Source organism: Tyto alba, unplaced genomic scaffold (assembly GCF_018691265.1).
Source record: "Tyto alba isolate M040663 unplaced genomic scaffold, T.alba_DEE_v4.0 Super-Scaffold_33, whole genome shotgun sequence".
NCBI classification, from domain to species: Eukaryota; Metazoa; Chordata; class Aves; order Strigiformes; family Tytonidae; genus Tyto; species Tyto alba.
The window spans coordinates 10,150,461-10,163,969 of NW_024881308.1; the positions used below are offsets into that span (position 1 = coordinate 10,150,461).

At 37.3% G+C, this 13,509-nt stretch overlaps 1 protein-coding gene across 3 annotated transcripts in view; it reads left to right on the top strand.

Moving 5' to 3' along the window:
* The window catches only part of TSHZ2 (teashirt zinc finger homeobox 2), a 232,236-nt gene that overhangs the window by 133,047 nt on the left and 85,680 nt on the right, over positions 1–13,509 (top strand). For 2 of the 3 annotated variants that reach the window (XR_004407119.2, XM_032993578.2), the window contains exon 2: positions 5,289–8,367. Coding sequence is in view for 2 of the 3 variants with exons in the window: in XM_032993578.2 (XP_032849469.2) it covers positions 5,289–8,359 (3,071 nt within the window). In the remaining variant the exon portion in view is untranslated. Of the gene's footprint in view, positions 1–5,288; positions 8,368–11,944; positions 12,009–13,509 lie in introns of those variants that run through there. The other variant, XM_032993579.2, reaches the window with a different exon arrangement.

A 13,509-nucleotide genomic window follows, 5' to 3' on the forward strand; every position in this document is an offset into this window, starting at 1 on the left:
AGCTCTAAAAGAAAGGCAAAGGAATATTGGGAAAAATCCTTTGAGATGACAAGTCATTTTGGACACAAAATTGCATCACTAGGATGGTGATGGAAACTTCCATACTGAGTGACTGCAAACTGAATTTGGATGTGATGGTAAATAGTAATACCAGCGAAAGGTGCAAATAATTTTCCATTATCTACAATAATTAACTGACCTCCCAGAAAAGAAGCAATTGAGCATATTCAGCCTTTTCTGAAGTTTTGAGAACATATAAAACCTTCCTCAGGATGCACATGCCTTTGGAAATAAACCTCACACTACCAGGATGTTTAGACCAGCTGACAGAGACACTCCTTTGTCTCTGACACCCATGATTCAGAGCCAGACACTCTGCTCCTTCCACAATAAGAATGGTAACCTTTCCCTGTGCTTTCTTTCCATCTTGCAGAACTTAACAGGAAGTTATTTTCCTGATACAGAAATTTTTAACATAGCCTAAAAAGTTCTGAAATGATGTAATTCACTCTTGTATTACAAATTTCATATTTTGAGAGTTTTTTCCGTGAAACTCCATTACATTTCCAGAGTCTTGCATTGCTTTTAATCCTGTTAAATTCCAAAATGTCTTTGATATAAGAGTTATGCAACAGAGTAGGGATTTTATTTTCCTCAGCTGCCAATTTATCTCTTCAGTTGATTTTCAAACTGGAATGAATCTATAGCTAAGAACTTCTACAAAGAGCCAGGTTAAGATTTGTCTTTGGGTAGCTAATGTAGTTAGACATTTTTGAGAAAAAGGAATGAGAAGTGGTCATTATCCATTATCTGCATGAAATATCTCAGAGAAAGAAACAGTTTCTGCCAAGCACAAAAAGATGTTTGAGCTGAAGCCAGACAAGAAGGAAACAAGATCACCTTATAGTACTGTGAGATTGCTCTACTAATGATGTTATTTCAAGTAAAACTGGAATATGTATATGAAGAAGTGCAGATGGTGCATGGGTTTTACACGGATTAGCAGTGTTGTTCTGGACAATGATTCACTGTCCTTTTTCTTGGCAGAAAATAAATTTTCCAGTCTTGGAAAGAAGCATGTATATATATATATATAAAGAAATGTTTCTGTATGTGGAAAAAGAGCAAATTTGAGTGACAATAGCATCCACTGGTGGAAAAGTTAACAGTCAGAATGAACACTTTAAAAAAAAAGATGTATTCACACTCTAAAATTCAAGGTCAGAAGTGATGTAAAACATGGTGAAAATTACCTCGGGGGTGCAAGGGCCTGAAAGTCCGTACTGGACTCAGCATGACTGGGAGCTTGGTTCAGTGCTGTCTGCTTAGTAGGGTCCATAAGTTTTAGATCCATAAGTTGAAAGACGAGTTTTTGCAGGTGCGTTAACTGTACCTGCTTTCTTTTAGTTACTCTGTAGAAATATGCTAGAAATACCTAAGAAAATGTTATCTTTTGAAGAATAATCAGCTGTTTATTGCAACCCTTGTCCTAAAGAATCAGGTTTCTTAAGTTACCATGAATCCCACCAGAAAGTCACAGAGGAAAATTTTAAATGAAGTTAAAACATTTTAAAGTTGTATTTATGATTAATATCCATATGATAATATTATCCTTACTGTTGTCATGATTTTGACATACGCTATCTTGGGATCAATCAGCACTAAAACAAAATACTGTATTTCCATTTAGGAAGCCAGAAACTGTTTCCATTCAGTGGTCTGAATGTGCTGGGTTTTGTCCAGTCTTCAAGAAAATAGTGAAATTTCAGTGCCCCACTTCTTCAGGGCTGCACGTTGCCCATCTTGCACCTCTGACTGGGCCTGTTTGTTTTCAGTGGGAAAAGTTCTTATCTAGGAAAAGGAGGAAGCACCCATCTGATTACTGAGTTTGGATTTCTTTAATTTTTTTTTTTTTTCCCTGTAAGACAGCTATGTATGAGCATCTCAGAGGTTTGGATGTCAAAATAAGCCTAGGGGAGAACTGGTGGGAAGAGAACAGGTCACTCAATTTATTATATGGACACCAGTATGATGTGCAAAATTTATGCTACTTAATACAGGCACTGCATTTAAATCATGTGGGTGTACAGGCTTAAGACACCCTTTACTTATAAAATAAATAATGCAAAGTCCACTTAAATTAATGTTATTTCTGTTAAATAGCTGCATCAGTTCATATCAAACTTCATGTCCAATGAAATCTTACTAAAAAACACTGTGGGAAGGACACATATATTTCTTGTACTCTAGGTTGTCTGCACAGAAAAGGTCTCCACTGTCCTTAAAATGCCCACAGCAATTTAAATCATTTACATAAACAGAAATGGTATTACAAGTAGGATACTAAAATATGTTTTCAAAGCTGCCCAGAACCCTTAACTGTTAAAATGGACCTCGCTGATGGTTTTGTGAAATTTTGGTGGTTCTTTCTAATAAGTTACTTTTACCACTTTCATGAGATTGCATCTGTGTCTTATACAGACACAAAAAAAGAGGATTTCTCAGTACGAGTTACTCTTCTGTAAAGGTTATAGTAAACATGTCAATGCCTAATTAAGCAGAAAATTTTATCTGTATTGTGGGGGATGTGCAGCTGTCTGGTACTTCTGCTTCTCCTAGCAAATCCTTTTAGAAGGACAAAGGATATTGTGAGGAAGAAACTGCTGTACATATCTTTGAAAGGGAAAAATTACCTTCTGGTGAAAAATGGGTTAATAGTGTTCAAAGAATTGGTGCTGAAATGGAGAATCAAATTTGCACCGACCCAAAACTGTGTGAATGCTATTTGTTGTCTGTTTTGTCTGATTCCTTCATTGGATTCCCTCATTATTTTTGTTTTGCTCGGTGTAATATGCTTGGCACTGTGATACATCCTGGCAAGGGGCCAGCGTCGCTACCTACGCTGTACAGTATCTCTAACACCGCGAGAACCATGTCAGTCCTGCTCATCGGTTTGTGCTGCATGTTTAACAAGGTTACTACTCATGACGTGTAGGAGCTTTTGCCGCCTCCATGTCCCTCCATTCTCTTTGTCCCCCTGAAAAACATACAAGCTCAGAAAGGAGTACATGGAAAGTGTTACCCGGTTATTAGGTAAAAAGTTTAGAGGAAGAAAATATATTTTGTTCTTAGTGTTGTCTTTGCTGCCTGCCACAGTCTGATCATCTGTAAATGGGACTACTAATATTTGCTGTACTCCAACATACTACTAAAAGGCTTATTTTTTAGTATTTAACACTTAATATTTAGCTTCTTTGCTGAAAGCAACTGCTGAAGAGCACAGTGTTCCTACTACTATGTGATTATTATTTTATCATGCTAAAATGATGTCCAGATCATTTGCTCATAGCCACTGCTGTTATCTTTGCCTCTGGTTGTGAACCTGTCTGGTATCACCGCTGGAGTAAGGCAGTGTGATCTGTGCAGGTCTTAAGACCATGGGAAGGGCATGGGAAAGATAACTCACGTGGGTTTCATAGCTCATCCACAGAGAGAGCCATCATTGATCTCTTACGCTGCAGCTTCATCCAGGAAACAGTTCCTGTAGTTCTGGTGCATCTCTTTGGCTTCATGGTACATTTGTTGGAAGGCATGAGATACACATGCAAATAGATTGGAAAATTGAAACGCACATCTGAAAAAAATGTGGAAGGTTTTGTCCATATGTTAATCAAAATGCTTCAAACTTTTCTGCCCATCCCTTCTGATTCGCTAAAAGGATATAATTTGTGCAGGAGTAACAAATTCAAGGGAGCAAAATGAGCCAGGTTCTCAAAGAGCCATAAAATGGCTTTTCTCAGAAAATGGGAAGGAATTGGATTTTAAACAAATAACACTTTTAGGCTCATTTACCTTGTGCTTTCTGAGATTTTAGGGTTACTTCACAATTATGAGTACTAGCATTTTATTTTTGCTTAGTTATTTTTAAGGGCAGCTTTGATCTGGAGGTTTTGGTACTATTTTTTTTTTATATACTTACCTGATACAAAAATCTAAATCTTAAGGAAACACAACAAAGTACACCCAAGACTGCAGTTCATTCACTAGGGTTAGCGGCACTGTGTTTGCACCTAACTGGAAGAGCTCGTCAGCATATCTCCTACAAAGACCTGTGCTTCTGAAATCAACATTTAGTTTTGATGAGTGGCTGTCAGTAACAGTGAATTGTTTCAGTGTCTGCTTGCATTGTTCATAACAGCTTTGCAGTGGCTGTTAATAAAATTATACTGGGGTTTTATGAAAACATACCTGAACCACTCATTCTGATCCATCCTTTCTTGTGGGGGTCTGGGAGTGAATTGCTGACTGTGTTGACTCATTGTGAATTTATCCACTAACTGCAACGGAGCCAGTTCATGCTTCAAAATGTTCTTCTCTAATTCTTCAGTCTGTTTCTAACCAGGTTATCTCCTGTAATTTAGGCTGATATAACCCTAACTAAGTACTACTGCTGATATAAGACCAGAAAAAAACCCAAAACCCTGAATTCCTTAATTAATTTTAAAATTTACAGCTCTTCCAGCATCAAGTTCATATTATTAATTAAATAGTTAATTTGTCAAATAAAATCTTTCTGGATTCGTTCTACTTTCCCAGTTTTACAGTTAACTTTGATCTACTTCTGTCACATCCTAATACTCTTCTGTAACTTCCAAGGGTTCTTCCCCTGAAATTTATGGATTTATTTTTACTCAAGCACAATTTTCTTTTATGGTACACAGTACATTACTTTTATGAAAAAAAGTGTTCCACTTATGCCTATTAGCACTTTCAGATATTATATTTTGACATATAAATTATTTGTGTACATTCTAAAGTGCATTTTTAGGTGATCAAATGGCAAAAGGTTCCTGTACCTAGATGGTGTTATGAACCAGGAAGGTTATGGCAGTTATTTTAATTCTGTTCCTCGCCAATTCTACCCTTTCTTTCACTGAAGCTAAAAACAATTTGATAGAATTGAAGCTTTTAGTATAAACTTTAAATTCTTACATATGAATTTTCCAACTGTCCCATTACAGGACAGTTAGAATTATACTTCCATGACAGGAAAATTATTAACTCAGAATCTCTGGCAGTTATAAAGAATTATGACCATCTGCCAACAAAATGCAGCAACCTTCACAAGAAGAAACATCATTTGGCTTTTTTCACTTCTAGAACTAACAGGCAATAAAGTTGTAGGTTAAAATGAAGTCTAGTAAAGAAAACACATAGTGAAACTAGAAAGCTTGAGCTATAGTATTCTCCTTTAACAAGGTATTTCATATATTGACATTATGTTTCAGGTTATGTCCAAGAGGAAGATTTAAAGGAAGAGGAAGATATAAAGGAGGAGGAAGAAGATGATGACGACAACAACTCGACTGCTCAACTCCAGGGCACCAATGACACTGGCACAGATGAGGAACACGAAGTGGGTCCTGAGCAGAAAGGGAACTTTAGTTACCAGAATTCCCCTGTCAGTCATATATCTAACCAGGATGCAGAAAATGAATCACTACTAAGTGATGGTAGTGACCATGTGGCAGATATTAAAAGCATTTGCTCTAGAGAGCCACAGGACCCAAAAACCAGCGCCCATCCCAAAGCCCAGAATGAAGCACATGACTGCATGGATAAAATGACAGCGGTCTATGCCAACATACTGTCAGACTCTTACTGGACAGGCTTAGGGCTGGGTTTCAAGTTGTCTAACTCTGAAAAGAGGAGTTGTGACAACAGAAATGGAGGGAACAAAGCTGATTTTGATTGGCACCAAGATGCACTGTCAAAAAGCTTACAGCAGAATTTACCTTCCAGACCTGTCTCGAAACCCAACCTGTTCAGCTCGGTCCAGCTCTACAGGCAGAGCAGCAAAATGTGTGGAACTGTGTTCACGGGCGCCAGCCGGTTTCGGTGCCGGCAGTGCAGCGCTGCCTATGACACACTAGTAGAACTAACGGTTCATATGAATGAGACAGGTCACTACCAAGATGACAACCATAAAAAGGACAAGCACAGACCTACCAGCTACTCAAAGCCCCGAAAAAGGGCTTTCCAGGACATGGACAAGGAAGATGCACAAAAAGTTCTGAAGTGTATGTTCTGTGGTGACTCTTTTGATTCCCTTCAAGATCTGAGTGTTCATATGATAAAAACAAAACATTACCAAAAAGTGCCTTTGAAGGAGCCGGTACCAACCATTTCTTCAAAAATGGTCACTCCAGCAAAGAAACGTGTGTTTGATGTTAACAGGCCTTGTTCCCCTGATTCCACAACAGGGTCTTTCTCAGATACTTTTTCTCCTCAGAAGAACGTGAACCTGCAGTTATCATCTAACAACCGATACGGCTACCAGAACGGCGCCAGCTATACGTGGCAGTTTGAGGCCTGCAAATCCCAGATTTTGAAGTGCATGGAATGTGGAAGTTCCCATGATACCTTGCAGCAGCTCACGACCCACATGATGGTCACTGGCCATTTCTTGAAAGTCACAAGTTCAGCTTCAAAGAAAGGAAAGCAACTTGTTCTGGATCCTTTAGCTGTGGAAAAAATGCAGTCACTGTCTGAAGCACCAGCCAATGACAGCTCAGTTACAAAATCAACCAGTAAATCATCTGCAGAATGCATAATTCCCACCTCTGAACTAAAAAAGGAAAGTAAAAAGGATAAAGCTGATGATGCAAACAAAGATGAGAAAGCAGTAAAAACTGAAGAGTATGAAGACACTCTTCAGAAACCACTGGATCCAACAATGAAATACCAGTATCTCAGAGAAGAAGATTTAGAAGATGGTTCAAAGGGTGGTGGGGACATTTTAAAGTCCTTGGAGAACACTGTCACAACAGCCATCAATAAAGCTCAAAATGGAGCACCCAGCTGGAGTGCATATCCCAGCATCCACGCAGCTTATCAGCTTTCAGAAGGAGCTAAACCATCTTTGCCTGTGGGCTCCCAAGTATTGCAAATCAGGCCAACAATCACCAATAAATTGAGGCCTATAGCTCCGAAGTGGAAGGTTATGCCTCTGGTCCCTATCTCAGCAAATGTGGCCCCGTGCACTCAAGTGAAGAAGGAAACTGATGACAAGGAGGAGGTACAAAAGGACTATGCTAAAGAGGGCATCCAAGTTGAGCCTGTCTCTCTCAGCCAGAGCGAGAGAGAACCTCTCCTCAAATCTGAAGCCTCTGTGGAGCCAAAAAAGACAGAACCATGTCCCCTGAAAGAAGAAGACAAAATTAAAGAGGACAGTGGAAAAGAAAAACCGGTCCTCAAGGAACCAACAGCAGCTTCTCTCAGTAATGGTTGTGCTGCTGCCAACCATTCATCTGAACTGCCTTGTGTCAACCCTCTTAGCGCGCTGCAGTCAGTACTGAATAATCACTTGGGCAAAGCCACTGAGCCTTTACAGCCTCAATCCAACTCCAGCCCCAGCTCTAGCACAATTTCTATGTTCCACAAACCTAACCTAAATATGATGGAGAAGCCTGTTTTATCTCCTGCTCCAACCCCACCAAAGCCTGCAGGTGTGTCCAGGCACTATTTGTTTGAAAACAATGATCAGCCTATTGACCTGACCAAATCCAAAGGCAAGAAAGCTGAGTCAGCTCAAGCACAATCTTGTACTTCTCCACCTCAAAAACATGCTCTGTCTGACATCGCTGACATGGTCAAAGTTCTTCCCAAAGCTACTACACCAAAACCTGCTGCATCTTCAAGGATCCCGTCTATGAAACTGGAAATAGATGTCCGACGCTTTGAGGATGTCTCAACAGAAGTCTCCACTCTGCATAAAAGGAAGGGCAGACAGTCAAACTGGAACCCTCAGCATCTTCTCATTTTGCAAGCTCAGTTTGCCTCCAGCCTCTTCCAGACATCTGAAGGTAAATATTTATTATCAGATCTAGGCCCACAAGAGCGCATGCAGATTTCAAAATTTACTGGACTGTCAATGACCACCATTAGCCATTGGTTGGCAAATGTCAAGTATCAACTTAGGAAAACCGGAGGAACAAAGTTTTTGAAAAACATGGACAAAGGACATCCAGTCTTTTATTGCAGCGACTGTGCATCTCAGTTTCGAACCCCATCTACTTACATTAGCCACTTAGAATCTCATCTAGGTTTCCAAATGAAAGACATGAACAGGCTGGCTGTGGAGCAGCAAACCAAGGTAGAGCAAGAAATCTCCAGAGTTTCAGTTCAAAGATCTCCTGAAACAATAGCTGGAGAAGAGGACACAGACTCTAAGTTCAAATGTAAGTTGTGCTGTCGGACATTTGCGAGCAAACATGCAGTAAAACTTCATCTAAGCAAAACACACAGCAAGTCACCAGAACACCATTCACAATTTGTAGCAGAAGTGGATGAAGAATAACTCTTAAGGTATGCATGCTCTATAGCGAGTTTTAATTTCATCATTTTAAGGAGGCTTCATAAGACATTTGTACTTTCTTAAATGTAGGAAAACAGTATAAAATGCATAAGGTACTCCTGCTTCATTAATCTAATTGCATGTACATATCCATTTTATAATGTTTTCAAGAAGAGAGCTTGGTAAATGCATAACCACATTACCCTATATGGAAAAGTTGCTTCTTACTAATATTTTCAAAATAGTTGTTTTTCCAATTCTCACTCCCTTTTTTGTTTCTAAGAATTATTCATTTCATGTCCTATACACTTCAATGTGGAATGCAACAACTAAATGCTACTCTTTGCAATGAGAATGGAAAAAGCAGAAAAAAGTCACTGAAAACCAAAAGGTTATTACTTCTTTCAGTGCTAACACACCAATAAATCTGACTTTGATGGGGGAAAAAAAGACAATTCAAATGTCAAATTAGCAAAATCTTAATTATTCCAAGTTTCTCATAATCTCAAACCTAGCCTCAAGAATCTACAAATAACTCTGAAAAGTTTTTATCAAGAAGTTTGGTTATTCTTTTGTTGATATTTGGATATTCACTTACTATTGTGAGTGGCCTTTTTTGTCGCATCATTTTAACTTATCTCTCCATCATTCCTTTTTTAGTCTTTAAGATGTTTGATTATATTTTGTTTCATGTTGATGGGAGTGTTAGTCAATCCATAAACATCACTGACTTCAGTGCAAGTTTTTGTATAACCTGGGGGGGTTAATGCTTAATTGAGAAAGCAGCTAGATTTTTTGTAAGCTTAATATTACAAAGACCTGTTAGTAGGATACTTCTACGTTAGTGTTGATATTTTTTGCTGAAAGATACACCAACCGAAGTACTGCCACAACCAATGTTTATCACATGTAATGTAATATTCAGATGGCACAAATTTTTTTGCATTTTTAATTTTACTTGATTCACAAACTTGAATATTCTTGGTTTAAATAAATATGCAGAACATCAACTAAAAGTCCAAACAGAAGTTTTTTGTTCTAACAAATTTATTTCCAGGAAGGCTCTGTTAGTCATTCCCAACAATTTCTCCAGCAGACTCAGGCTCTGCTTCTGTTCACAGAATAATCATGTGCAGATTCAAATTTTCTCCAACGTGTTCATTACTTGAATAACATTTGGAAAATGAATTCGTCAGACAGTCAAAATTAAAGATGTGTTGTGAGTTGTCACTTACGCCACCTGCTATTGTGGCTATTCTCTGGCTAATTGAGGGTGCAGGCACTTTGAGGATGAATACCCGCTTGTGTGAAGATTTCACATTTGTTTGCTGCAAATATTCATGAAGCCTTAAGAAACACTTTCTGTCTATGGAGCCAGCACAAGGACTATGCATCACTTAAGCGCCATTAAAAAGGCTACTTTTGAATAATTTAAACCACTAATCAAAGGGTTACTTTGGGATGGGTAATAGAAGCTGTTACTATAGAGTATAACGTCAGTATTCAAGTGCAATAAGTTTTGCATACATCTCGTACGTGCTGTCTGCGTTTGACTAAATTTATGCTTTCTGCATATTTTAGCCAGCAAAATTCTGTCTTAACTCAAAAGTAGTTTGTTTTCTAAATAGGGCTAATGCACTTAAGTTTCTGTTTTGGCATTTTTAACCCAACATTAGAACTCACAAATAAACGTTACTTGTTTATCTGACCATTCAAAATCAGCATACCTGACAAAATACCAGAAAACTACAAAAGATTGGTTACGAGAAATATGCCATCCTTTGTTTCCTTCCCCACCAGTTAGTGATTATTAAGACTCTGACATTCATAGTTTTCACACAAGAGATACTAGAGCAAACCAATAATTTGGGTACTATCAAACAAAAGATATCTGCCAAATATATTAATATAATAGTTATTTTGGCACATTCATGGCTTAATACATGACAAATGTTTCAGGTTTGGTCTTAAAAGCACCATGTTATTATGAAGAGGCAAACCAAACACCCACCTCTGTAAAAGTGTTACTGTTTCTCAGGATTTGGGGAACAAATACAAAGGGAAAAAAATTCCAAGGGAAAAAAAAAAAAAAAAAGTGGTTTCTGCAGTGTAATAACCTGCACAGACACATCACGGGTATTATTCAGGTGATCTGTAACTACATAAATAAGGTACTGTCCTTCCTGCCTTTGGGTACTGAGAAATTGCTATCCTCTTAATACTCATCCATTTCTAATTTATATCAAGATGCAGGTTGTATCTTACCTTTGGAAAAATATATTTAAATTGCAATGACAGAGTGATAGCACTGTTATCTGGAACTATAATTTTAGTTGGTATGCATGATAGCACAAATTGTATGAAATGATGGGGTATTTTGGATAGCATTGTAAAGATTTTATTACAGTTTTGGAGCCATAAGCCTACCGAAGTTCTGACTATGTTAGAAGTGTGGAGGCCAGAGTTTATTCATATGGTTTCTTCCTGAGATCTGCAAGGAGACTAAATCAAATAATAGGGATTTTCAGAGTTTACTTATTCTTACCATGTTATTTTTAAGATTCAGTATACATTTGAAAAGTAAAATAGAGGAGAGCACAGCATTTAGAAACAAGAAATATAAAGCATACTGAGATTCTTAAAATGCGCACATTCATTTGCATTTACTTCTTCTAGGCAATATTGTAGTGAAATGGAAATAAAAATAGAGAAAATACATGGAAATAAATGGAAATAAAACAGTGGAAAGTACTCAAAGTATAGAAATACATAAAATGCTTTCTATATTTCAATGAAATTTACTATTAAATATTATATTTTAAAGTGTTAGCTATCATTAAATATATAAATTAATAATCTGGGTTAGTACTGTGGAAAAATATGTTATGTATATGGATTTATTTTTAAGACCTCTGTGAGGCTGTTTATAAGAAATTTGCTATAAATTCTTCTTAAATGTAAAGACATATATATCTGGTTTATATTCATCTTTGGTGTTTTCTTGAATTCTTCTAACTGATAAAGCTTTAGTAATATAATGTAAAATTATGTGTGATATACAACAATCAGACGTCTATATTCTCTTTCATTTAACCTGCTTCAAATTCGTTTTTATTGCTATTCTTCAAAGAAAACCCATGAACATTAGGGAACATGGCTTTAATTAGAAGTGATTTGTATGTTGACTTACACCTTTGAAGAACATTTGTTCATTTTTTCAACTAAATTAGAGTTTTTATGTTGTCCTGAGAAAATAGACAAGGCAGATTTGTATTTCTAACTTTAAAGTCAGGTGAGATTGGCTATAAACTGGTTGGTAACCAAGGATCTCTGTGGTCTTATCTACAACTTTTTATAGAAATGTGTCTATTGAGTCAAATTTACCAACCTGATTATGGAGATTTCTTTTTCAAAAGACCCTGATAAGTAAACAAGCAGCTACCTGAGATGAACTAATTTGAAAATAAGGCTGCTGCAAAACAAAAAAATGAGTCATAATGATAAACAGTTTTTCTCTCTGTTTCCTCCTTTGTCTTTTTTTAACCATCAAGTTTAAAGCTTCTGCAGTGCTTTTTTTCTACTTTATAGGAGACAACTGACATTCTGTGGTAAATGGAAGAAAGAGCAGAGCAGAACTGAAAATCCTCTAATGCACTGACACTAACTTGCCCTCTATTGTTGAAAATGAGCAGGCAATCATGATTGTTCATCAAATGGCTCCTAATGCAGTTAAAGCATTCAGCTATAATTTCTCCTTGCATTTATAATTACTGTCATAGACTGCACACCTCAGTGAGCAGATTAAAGCTATAAACTATTTAGCCGTAGCTTTAAGATGAGGAACTTGATTTGTCTGGCAGCAGTTATTTGTTAGAGAGCTTGACACTTCACATAAAAATGACTCAACTTGATGAAGAACAATGCAGTTTAAGCAATGCAGTGATTTTAAATCAGTCATTATACCACGCCCTGTAAGAATTGCAAAGCAATTTGTTAAATGATATATAGGACACGTAGATAACTGTATGTGTTAAGTATACCAAAATAGAAGATTTTTTTCTTCTGCGGATTTTATTTTCTCATCCCTCTGAAACAGTAGGAGCTGCTGTGAACATCATATTCCCCTATTAGCCAATATTGGTTTACATGGGCAAGGCAAATTGCATGAATTAGTAGTCTAAAACTATATTTTAGAGAATTTAGCTTGCTCTTCATCTTTCACTTCTTCTCAGCAACATTAAAAACTGAGAGACCCTTTCAGGAGAATCAGACATACTAGGACATAGCTGCCTGCAGTTGTATCCACCATGATTTTGTAAGCAGAATTTACCAACAAAATTAAGGGTTCTGCTCACCACTTCAGCCAGAAAGAGAGAGTTCATTGCAATGAAAGCCTTGATTATTCAGTTCAAATGGGACTTTTCTGACAACATCTTGTTGGAAAATGCTGACCTCTCAATGGTAAAAAATTTCAGTAGGGAAGTCCCATTTTAAAATAGACTTTTGTTGGGATGATCTGGGTGAAATTGCTGAGCACCACGAAGGAGAGAAGAGACAGTGGAATAGGAAGAGGAATAGTTGGCCTTTCCGCTGTGCTGGAGGAGAGATCCCATGCTTAGCAAGGAACTACCTCCAACCCATCACTCCTCCCTCAAAATAGTTCTGCTCTGGTGAAGCCTCAGTTCCCTTAATGCTTTGAAATCTATCACTGTTTCCCCAAACTAATAGATCAGGATAATTTTTTTTTTAATTTACATTTTTAAACCTTCAAAATTTTCCTGGATAGCATTTTTTCAATCTAGCAATAGTCCTTATAAAACCAATAATATTGTGTTCTTGGCTTCCCTGAGAGCAGGGTCAGGCCAGATGATACATCAGAGTGTGTCAGCACAGATATATCAGTGCAGATTTACTTGCTTTTTATGAATACTACAGGTTGCTATTAAGATCAGTATTATTTAACACTGCATTAGCGCATCCAACCCACTAGGTCAACTTATGGTATTTCTAGGCTATGTATAAGCATACTGTATATGACATTTCCTGCCCCCAAAAGGCAGGAACTCTTCTGCTCACAAAGAAACAGCAACTTTTAAGTATTTCGACCAGATTTTAACTGACCTTGAATAGCACCTACCTCCTCAAGCATTCAG